A 10,748-nucleotide genomic window follows, 5' to 3' on the forward strand; every position below is an offset into this window, starting at 1 on the left:
TCTTCTACCACATCTTCAATCACTGTGTGGCTGGTATGCCATTTAAAACATGCCAAGAACAAGAGGCAATTTTAGAAATGTGTGCAGCTACAACTAGGTATCTGCTAGAGACAGATACCAGCAGCAAGCATATGGCCCTATGAAGCAGTGCAAAAGTATCATTTCAACATGTGCTACAAAAAAAAGGAACAAATTGATTTACCTTGATTTCCAGACTTTCTCCATCAATTCCAAACTTCTTCAGTAGGGGTAGAGCTGTTGCCTTAAGGACGTCAACCTATAGTACACAGAATTAAAAAAGCAGACTCTTTATTGGAAGTTACAGAAGTCAGTAATTTAAAAATCATTGCATTATGATTTTTAAACAAAGACAAGGCTTCTCCATACTAGGTATTCTATGGGAAGACATGGAACGCAGCATAGAGAGCTTTGGCTACTCTTAGACTACCACAGTATCTCACTACTCAAAAAATTTGCCAGAACAAATTACTGAGAGATGGTATTTCCTATTCTGGATTTCTTCCTCAGCCTGATTTTTATTTCTATTATGGTTCAGCTAAAACAGCTCACTTGTTTCTCTGAACACAGATATTGCAAAAATTTATTTTTCTGTTATTGCTAAAAAATTCCTACAGCTAAATAAATGGTGATTGCAAGAATCTTTGCATGTTGGAGCAGGCCCTTGATTTGTCAGGAAGAACCTCATCCTTTTGTCAAGAACTTCTTTTCATCTGTTTCTGAGAAACAGAAGCTTCTAGGTAACTTCTGTTGAAATATTTAGAAGAATCTCAAGTGGGTGACACGTCATCTATGTACTCCCTTTGAGCCAGATGCTCACCAGATCCAGGTCTGAGCAGGATTTTCCTTGCCATTGCTCCTCCTAATTGCTGACCTAAGACAACAGCGACTGCTGTCTTCTTCCCTCTGCTGAGACTTCAGTAGCATTGTCGAAGGTGACAAAAATGATTTAGGGGTGCAACAGCCCGGGGAGTTACCCAAGACAAGCAGGTTGCGAGAGACAGGACCAAAAAGGAACTAAATTCAAGTGAAGAAAACAGGCATGTGGTAGACAGCAGTTGAGGACGCAGAAAAAAAGCACCCTCCTTCCCATGCCTTCAGCCAGAATCCACAATTCTTGAGTTTTATTCTGTCTGCTTTGTACAGAGTGCAAGCCACTGATGAAGTAGTAGCACATACCTCACCTACATACAAAGATGTGAACAACCTGTTAGAGCCACCTGAGTGGCTACAAGCGTATGCTGCAGTTCCCATTCTTCAAATCCTGCTGGCCAACATACTTCCTTTCTTACAGAGAGGCATTTGGTGTTGTTTTTAATGGTAGTATCAATATTTGAATGTCTTCAATAAAAAAACCTGTAAGTCAATGATTAATTTTTTGTATTTACATATTTGGTATTTTTTACAGCCAGGCTACCGTAATTCAGCCCCTCAGTAGTATTCATTAATCACACAAATTTGACTTTTGGATCAAAAACCTTTACTAACAAGCATGTGCACACACAGAGACACATGTGAATACCACTGGCAGAAGTGCCAACAAGCTGATCTGGTTCATATTAAAGTTACACAATATTTCTCCCTCTTTCTTAGGAAAAAAAACAAGTAAAAAGTGAAAATAAAAAAAGAAAAGCTTCACTGTGTAGGTTAAGAACTCCCTTTTCCTCCTCCATTTCCACTTTTGCAATTTTGGACTGAAGTCTGTATCACTGGAGAAAGCGTGTTAGGCCAGCATTAGGAAGCTGGACCAAGTTTGAGTCTGGTTTGTCTGTTTCCAAGACTTGTCATAGTTTTTAGTCCTCAGACAAATTCCAGCCATCATACTTATCAGGTTCCAGACAGACACAGAATGAAAGACTGTCTCTGTTCCAAATTTGCAGCCTAAATAGAGAAGGTAATCGGCAGTATTTGAAGAAGTGGAAAAGGCTGTTCTGCTTAGGAGACAAGTGGGAGTTCAGGCAGGAGAGGGTAAGTACTTCACCAGAAATCACAAGATGGTAGCCGAACCGAGACCTAAAACCGAATTTCTAGTCTCTTCCCTATACTCAGCCATAAAACCATCCTTCAGCTCCCTTGAAGGGCAGTTATTCCATTTCCAGAGCAGATGACACAACACCAAGTTGTACCAAAGCAAATGCATCATACAACCGAGGGCATACCTCACCACAAATGCCCACAACTTGCTAAGTCCCATAGACATTGCTTGTTCACAAACTAGTGTAAATACAAACCTTTTTTCTTTAAGGAAATCGACAACAATTGAAAAAAAAAAGAAAAGTAACTTTTAGTGGTTTGCAGAATCCCTTAGCTAGTGCAAAACTGCAAAAAACCAGACACAGACCCTACAGCACATAGCTGCCTAGGAAAGGGGCAAGCATCAGCTGGCTTGTGTAGCCATTAGCACTGCACAGAAGAGTATTTATCCCTGCCACACACACAGCATTTTGTTTTGGGGACAAGAACCTAGACTGGAAGCAGGGGGCAAGAGCAAAACCAGAGTTTAGCAAGTAAAAAAAAAAAAAAAAAAAAAAAAAAAAAAAAAAGAAAAGTCAGGAAGAAAAACTTCTTGTTTTCCTGGAATTACAGACAACTGCTGAATTTTGATTAACATTGAAGATTACTGCTCCCACACCAAAACTTCATACGCTAGTCTCATGCCATCGTGGAAGTCATTTCAGTTGAAAGTCCCACAGCATAACAGTAGAAAAACTTCAACACTTGCAAACCCAAACGTTAAGAACGATTACTCTAAAACTAGGTTACTGCAGTACTACGTATCTGTCAGAATAACAACACATAGAGAAGAAAAGGAAAATAAGAGCTATCATGTGCGTGCCACCTCCATTCTGTTCAAAAAGGCACTTTACAAAGACACCCCCCTTTCTTTCAAGAGAAACCTAAAACTACCTCAGGTCTATATGCCAGTCCCACAAGCTATCCATGGGCAGTGGTTGAGCCGAAAAACATAACGCAAATACAGGCTGCCAGTGAACAGTTCAGGCTGGTATACCAAAGCCACATCTCTTCCCGTCGTGCGAGCAAAGTAGTATCCCTCTCACTCATTGAGGATGTATCACTCACACAGTTATTGTCACCACGGTCCAACCTGAAGCAAGTGCACATCACCTTGTATTCCAGTGGCCACAGCTCTCTTTCGGAATGGCGCCAGCTTTCCCTTGCACCCCACTGGAGGGCTGTTAATGTATACAAACAAATGCTAACATAAATACACAGTGTGTGTGTGTCACAGCCTGACCTGTGCCTCACTGAAGCCTTTCCTTCCACAAGCCATCCTTTAGAAATGCCCTTCCTCTTGCCTTGACCACTTCCACTCTCCCCACAGCAGGAGATCTGCCATGTTCCCTTTTGTCCTCCTGACAAGGGGATCTCTGGCAAAGAGCATCCTCAAACCCCCAACACAGCAATCACATCCAACAGGTATTTTTGAGGCTGTGTAAAAGCTGAGAGCTCAGCGCCGAGAGTGGATTTCAGAAAGCCCAGTGGGTCAGATTACCTGCTCACTGCTACCATGAGGGAAAGGTCCCACTTCTCTGGCTGCACGCACGTTCCTGCCACTTACCTTGTGGATGCCTCCATGAGAAAACGCAGGGGTACAGCTCTTTGCCATTTTGCCAGTTAGTTGAACTGGCTTAGGAAGGGCTCTGAAAAGTGTATTGGAGTACCCAGGACTGTGTGGCTGAAAGCAGATCTGGAGGGAGGACTACCTCCTCCTTTCAAGCACAAAGGCGGTACTGTAGGATCATATGCGTGTCTGTGTATGTGTATGCACATACATATTTTCACACACACATAAGAATTTGCAGATGACAGATGTTGAATACACTCATGCAAGGATACATCACGCAGAATTCATCTAGCTCCAAAATAAAGACACATGTTCACAAAACATGATAACCCTTTTACAAATAAAAACAATAAAAATTCTCCAAAGCAGATGAGCAGGTGCCTTGCCTATTGTACCTACTAAGTTGAGATGGAGAAGTTCTTACATGAAGAGCAGCAGGGAAAACTCCTTGCCCATTTTAAACTACCCACACTACTTTTACTTTGGTTTGCCTTTCCCCCTTCTCCTTGGAAAGCCAGAAAGTGTACAGATGGGTAGACAAATTTAAGCATCCCTTTTTGGGCAAGCATAGGTAATAAATGTTCACCCAGTTTCTAAATACCTTCTGCCTACTGAAAAATAAAAGCCCACATCAATTTAAAACCAAGTTTCCATTTACTTAAGCACATAAATCACTTAGGGTAGCACTTAAACTTGTGCTTTTGGTCTCAGCAACCTGCAGAGCCATATGCTATACAAAACATCTTGTAAAAGTCCTTAGTAGTTTATTGGTGTGCACCAGGTTTACCGTTTACTCAGGCAAGTTAAACAGACATAAACCAGGTTTAAACCAGTTTTAGGAATTGGTATTCAGTTATCACCACTTAAAAAGTTACTACATATGAGCCGAGTCACAGTAACTACAGTTATGCTTCTACAGCATAATGAACTTAAGATGTAACTCCTTAGCACGCACATCTGCATTTTGTTTATACTTAGTGTCAGGTACTGTGATTCAGCTGATGTATGCCAACACCAGCCTTTGTCTGAGACATCACAGAGGCCAAAGCACTGTGGCCAGTGCAACCCCCTTCAAGCACAAACTAACTGGCTCAAATTCTCACACCCATCTCAACTAGAATTGTTTTATCTCTATTGGCCCACGTGGCTGATGCCTGAAAAGGCATCAAGACTCAGTTGCTTAGATGAGTGTCCAAACTCACTTGAAAGCAACATTAAGACTGGACTGCTCTTTGTCTCCAAATTCTTCAAGAATTTCTCCATTGTGATTAAAAAGACACAGTCAACCAAAAGAGACTTCTTTGATTCTTACTACTCACCATTTCTATGAAGTACTTTTAATCACAGTGACTGAAAGGTTAGCAAAACATGCTTCCCATTTTATTTTTTTTTTCTTTTCCTTTTTGGTCTCCCTCTCCTCCCCCCCCCCCCCCCCCCCCCCCCCCGTGCTGTGTATAACCCACTTCAATCACCCTTTGACTCACGTGGGTGTCTCACAGAGCCACAGGTGAGAGAGCAAGTTTTTTAAATGACAAGAGAAGCACAGTTGAAAAGCCATAAATATCAGCAGGACTGAGAGGCTCTTCTAATACCTGCAATTATACTTCATAGTATTTGTATTCATTTAAACTGGTTAAGTTTTCAGATGACAAGGTTTCCTTAATCCACTCAGAGTAAAACAGGCAGTCTCCAATCACCACTCAAAAGATAAACAGCTGTGCTGTTCTCCAAAAGCCATTATGTTTGGCTTTTTGGAAGAAAAAAAAACAAACCATAATCACTAACTATTACTTCAGTATTTTAATCCCACATTATCCATAGCTCATTTTTGTAACAAGACTGTTAAAACAAAGGACTGTAAATCAGCAGTAATAGAAATCAAGGCAAGCATTTCATAGTCATTTGATCTACCATACCTTCTAGCGTCTTTCTAAAGAATCAGAGAGTTATTATATATTTTTGCTACTGTAATTTCATAGTTGTCATGTGACTTCTGTTTCTAACAGAAAGAAGGCTTCACAGCAGCATTGGTATAACTATGTCCAGCATCCAACAGAAGAGAAAGATTCTTTCCTTGTCACGCCCAAATTTTAAAGAAAATTTCCTCTTTTTACAGTAAATACCTATGTGGGGTAGGAGAAACAACCAATCTAATTTCTAAGAGAACAGGAGAAGCAAACCAGTGGCAGGACCTTACACTGCATTTAAAGGGAGTTTCCAGGGGAGAAGACAGACACAGTACAGAACTGAAAGTCAAAAGGTGGATGACAAACTGCAGTTTGGAGTGTGATGCAAAAAGGGAACAGTTTGGCAGATGCTTGTTTGGTTCAGAGAGTTTGCTGGCAGATGCAGTAACACTGGATACTGCTAGATGTGAGGGATGATAAATACGTAACATGTTTTAGAAACTTCTTCCTAACCCTTTTTTTAGGAAAAAAAAAAAAATCCTCCTCCGTAACTTAAATTTTATTACTTACCGAAGGATCTACTTGATCATTTGTTACTCCCCTCAGGACAATCTTCAATGGATGTTTCATGAAAGGTGCCAAGCAGAGCAGACTTTCCAAATAGTAGCCAATACTACGACTGGGGCTGCAGTCATGTTCCAATGAGCCTCCATACAGAAGACCAGGCTGATAATACAAGGTAGTACCTGGGGAAGATGCCAGGGGAGCAAACCAAATGAGAGTGCGGTCAGCACACTGGCCATTACTACAGCATAAAGACACTTTGCAACGATCTATAGAGGCAAATTGGAGACGGAAGAATTGATGGAAGATAGTAGTACTTCCAGCACGCGATTTTTCTGTCTGCAGTTAATAAATGGGCCAATGCACATAAGTGTCTGTCTTGCACATCATTTCTCCTCCTTTCCCCTTCTCCCCAAAAATCAAGGATCTCTTAGCAATCCCCAAAACACTGATACAAGCAATTATTATCCTCCAGAGCAGCTAAATCTTCACTAGACCATCAGGTCATCGCTATATCTGGTGGTAGTTCAACTGCTTTACTGACCAACCACAATCCTTTGGGGAAAAAGAAAAGAAAAAAAAGAAAAAAAAAGGACAAGAATCAAGTGAGGTTTTTACGTGAGATGCTTCTTGCTCAAACCAACCCCTTTTCTGACCATGACTAGGCAAGCAGTTTTGCTCCAAAGTTTGCCTCTGTAGAAGGCAAACCTTGCCTTCTACAAAAATCCACTCTGGTTCAGAAGGACCTTCCCCTACTACGAAATCCTGCATACCAAACAAAACACTAATTTTAATTCTTGAGCAATACAGTTTTCTTAACTCTCTGCATTATGGTGGAGCGCTGATCTTCTTGCATGCCATCGATTATTACAAAACTTCTCAGCTTGGTTACTTCTGATCTTCTCAGTCAATGATATCTGAACACCGACCTCTGTCAAGCCAAAACTTTGATTTCACTGCAGCAACTGATAGAGCCTGGAAGACCAGAACAGAGGAAGAAGAGAAAACAGATCTCACCTGTTTGGTTTATTTCAATCCGAGAGCCATTGGTCACTTTGTCCATCAGGCGAATAAAACTTGCTTCAAAATCTAAGGAGTAGAACAAAGACAGAATTTTAAAGTTCCTTAAATTTATTCCTGGAAAAAATAAGAAACTTCAACACCATACTTGTACATTTTCCCTTTCTTGCCTTTCACGACAGTAAGGCTACCCTCACTCTTCAACCTGTTGTGGTGTACTTCTACCACATGAGAAAAGGCAATTCACTATAAAAACAAAGATGTTAATTTGAGCCACCATGCTTATAGGCATCTCAACTCAACTGGGATGCCCTCAGATGTGACCACTGAACTAGCCACACTCCTCTCCCTGGCACACAGCGAGTGACACAAGTTGACACTTCTGATCACAGTGGCCTGAGAGATCACTCAAGCTCAGGGTAAAACCTTTGACAATTTATATCTTGCTCAGTACAAAGCAAAACATACCAATCCTAGCAAACAGGAACCCATATATTTAAGCACGACAAGTTAATAACAGTTTCCCATTATTCTCTCTAAAAGCCTTAGTTTAAAAGAAGGGGACATTCAGATGTGAAGTGCTGCTGCTGCACAGCCGTTCCACAAACACAATTAGCTATCTGCAGACTTTCAGATTTTCCATTTCCAAAAGTGTCATTGACATCATAAAGGCTAGAAAAACACAAGTCTCCCCAACGCCTCTTTTCTTGCTTACTGTGTACAATACAGCGGTTCGTGTGGAACTAATTCCTCAGTTTCGCTTGTTTGTGTGGACTCTCGTTCAGAGACATGGGAAAGGACAAGCATATTTAACCAAAAAAAAAAAAAAAAGGAGGAACATGCTAGTATTTAGGTATCCCAAGCTGGTACATACTAATATCAAGGAAAATATGTGAACATATGCAGAGTTCAAAATCCACATAGTTTTAAGGACCAACAGCATGTGCATAACGGTTGGTAGGTTGCAGAACTTCTTTAGCAATAACCCTATGTTACTTCTTAAAGAGTAATCAGATTCTTCCTTCTATATAAGCTTCTAAGATGCAATAAACTTTTAAACCAAAGAGCTACATGCAGAAATTACAGTTTGTTAATATTTGCATAATACAGTGGATGCCCCAGTCACACAATGCTGGTTCTGCTCTCTGTTAAGTTTCTAAACTTAAAGTTTATATGACAGCACTGTCCAGTGCAAGAGTGCATCCTTGCAAATACATATTTCCCTCGTGGAGAACAAACCTGTAGAAGAGTTTTCACTGCAAATGTTCCAGTCATGAAAAGCGGAAAGAACTGCTTGTTGAATCATCAACACAAATCAGTGTTTGTCATTATTATTTTTCTGTTACAGTCACAGTTTACATTTTAACCCATACTTGAAAAAGGAAGTTCAAACACCTTTTAAAAAAACATGGCAAAACCTACAAACTTCACCACTGCCAAACATCCCATGGTAATAATAAATACTTTGGGTCACAGTAAATGTTAAGTCAAGCACACGAGAATGTTTTGACAGTTTTGGAGGAGAATTTCTAGCTATAAACTGAAGCCTCCTCAGGAGGCAGAGTAGTGTCTATGCTGGTCCTACCCCTGTTCTGAAACTCACACCTTGCCCAAAAAATAACTGACCACCACAACGATGTTTCTTCCTCGATCTCTACCCTACTGTCTTCTCACTTCACTAACTGAGGAAGTTAACTGAGGGGTGCCAACAGGCCTCTACAGGAATGAAGAGGGTCCTCCCTAAGCCAGGTTTCCCTCAAAGGGCTCCGCAGTGCCGAAGTTTTCAGAAATGAGAAGTAAATGGATTTCACGTTTTTCACCTTTGCTACCATGTGGGCAAAACCCAAATAGAAGTTAAAGCATAAATCCTGGCCCATTAAAACGGTGGTAACTCGGGCTCCCGCGAAGAGATGGGGAACTCGTCGCCGGGCGCGCGGCAGCAAACGACGGCAAGTCCTGCCACTCGTGACAGAAGCGCCCGCTTTTACACAGACACGGACTCACTCCGGGGCTGCCAGCAAAGCTCACACGCAACCCAGCCGGGGGGTTAGACCCGCGCCCGGCCTCTCCCCCGCGCTCCCCCACCCGCACGGCCTCACGCCGGGAGCAGGGCCAGCCCGGCTGCCCACCGGGTCCCACCGGCCAGGGCAGCACCAGCCCCCGCCGCCCGGTGCGCTCTGTTTCGGACCGGCCCACGAGGGCCCACGCCGGAGGAAGAGCGTGACCGAAGGGGGAAGGCACAGCTGCGGAGCCGAGGGGAAAGCCGCACCGCCCCGGCGCCAGCTCCCTCCACGGCACGCGGGCTCCTACCAACACCGGGGCGGGTCAGCGACACCCTCCTTGCTTTGGCCCTTCCGCCGCCCCGCGTCGCCCCCACGCCTCCCCCTCCCAAAGCCCCGCCACCCACGCGTGCCAGCCCCACCCGAGACGGCGCCGGCGACTCGCCGCCCGCAGCCGGTGTGCGGGGCGCCCAGCGGAGAGCTTTTCCACAGGGAGACACCGGCACGCAGCCGGCCCCCCCGCCCTCGTGGTGGGGCCCGGCGAGCAAGGGCCGGGGCTGCCCCCGTTCCCGCTGCGGGGCTGTCCCCGCCCGGTAGCGAGCCCCCGGCACAGCCGGCGCCGGTGCCCCCGCTCACCGCGGAGGCCGGGATCCTCCTCCTTGGCGCGGATCTTGCGGATTTTCAGCGGCCGCCCGCTGAGCGTGGACAGCACCAGCCGCTGCCGCAGGAAGTTGCATCCCGCGTAGCCGAGGCACTGCGCCTCGCCCGCCATGCCGCCGCCCCGCCGCTGCCCCGCCGCGCCCACGTGGTTGGGAACAGGAAGCGCTGGGACAGCGGCGAGGTCAAAGGGCAAGGGGCGGGGCGGCAGCGGCCGTTAGGAGGCGGGCGCCGGGCCGGGCCGGGCGCGGTTGACGGCGGCGTCGCCCCCGTCCTTCGCCTCCGCCGGGGCCGCGGAGCGTCGGGGAGCGCGGCGTGGCGTGCCGGCGGCAGGCAAGGCCCTGCCAGCGGGCCGGGTTTGTCGCGACAGCGAGTGCGCAGCGGGCCGTTCTCGGAGAGGCGGGTGGGGTGACGGCTGAGCGCCGGTAGTTGGTGCCCGTGCGCCTGCTCGCCCTGCCTGCCGGGTTTTAACTGAAGTGGAAGAAGTTCGCAAGTACCCGAACAGTGCCGCTGCCGCGGGAGGAGCGGGCTCTTCCGTCCTTGGCGGGTGGGCGGTGCCGTCCCGCAGCGGAGGGCGGGTGCCTGCGCCAAGGGCCGTTTCCACGTCGGAGCGACTTGGTTTCTGGGAGCACGTTCCCTCAGACAGTGCGGGTCGGTGACTTACCCCCGGTTGTCCTAAGGGAAACGACGCGGGGGAATGAGCGTGATTTCCAGTCTTAGGGCCGGGCTGTTCGCTTGGTGATAGTGGCAGAGCCCAGCTGTCCTTAAGAAGACACTGAGCGAAGCTTTCGATCTGTATTTTAAGAGAAACGTGGATTATGGTAGAGGTGTGACAGTGTCAATTGCTAGACTACATTTATGTGTACAGGGAAAGAAATTTCTTAGGGTAGAATAGACTATTTCATACCGCGATCATCTAGCCCAACTGCCTGACCACTTCAGGGCTGACCAAAAGTTAAAAGCATGTTGTTAAGGGCATTGTCCAAATGCCTTTTA

At 45.5% G+C, this 10,748-nt stretch overlaps 1 protein-coding gene across 2 annotated transcripts in view; it reads right to left on the reverse strand.

The window, feature by feature from the left end:
- RCL1 (RNA terminal phosphate cyclase like 1) overlaps positions 1-9,921 on the reverse strand; it is a 29,675-nt gene extending 19,754 nt beyond the window's left edge. Inside the window, exons 1-4 of one of the 2 annotated variants that reach the window (XM_075138277.1) lie at positions 9,732-9,921; positions 7,093-7,164; positions 6,082-6,257; positions 203-277 (exon numbers count right to left, since the gene is read on the reverse strand). In XM_075138277.1, the coding sequence (XP_074994378.1) occupies positions 203-277; positions 6,082-6,257; positions 7,093-7,164; positions 9,732-9,867 (459 nt within the window). In that variant the 5' untranslated portion in view covers positions 9,868-9,921. Of the gene's footprint in view, positions 1-202; positions 278-3,144; positions 3,356-6,081; positions 6,258-7,092; positions 7,165-9,731 lie in introns of those variants that run through there. The other variant, XM_075138278.1, reaches the window with a different exon arrangement.
- Between the last annotated feature and the right edge of the window lie 827 nt (positions 9,922-10,748).

The sequence above is a fragment of the Calonectris borealis genome, chromosome Z (genome assembly GCF_964195595.1).
Source record: "Calonectris borealis chromosome Z, bCalBor7.hap1.2, whole genome shotgun sequence".
Classification (NCBI taxonomy): Eukaryota; Metazoa; Chordata; class Aves; order Procellariiformes; family Procellariidae; genus Calonectris; species Calonectris borealis.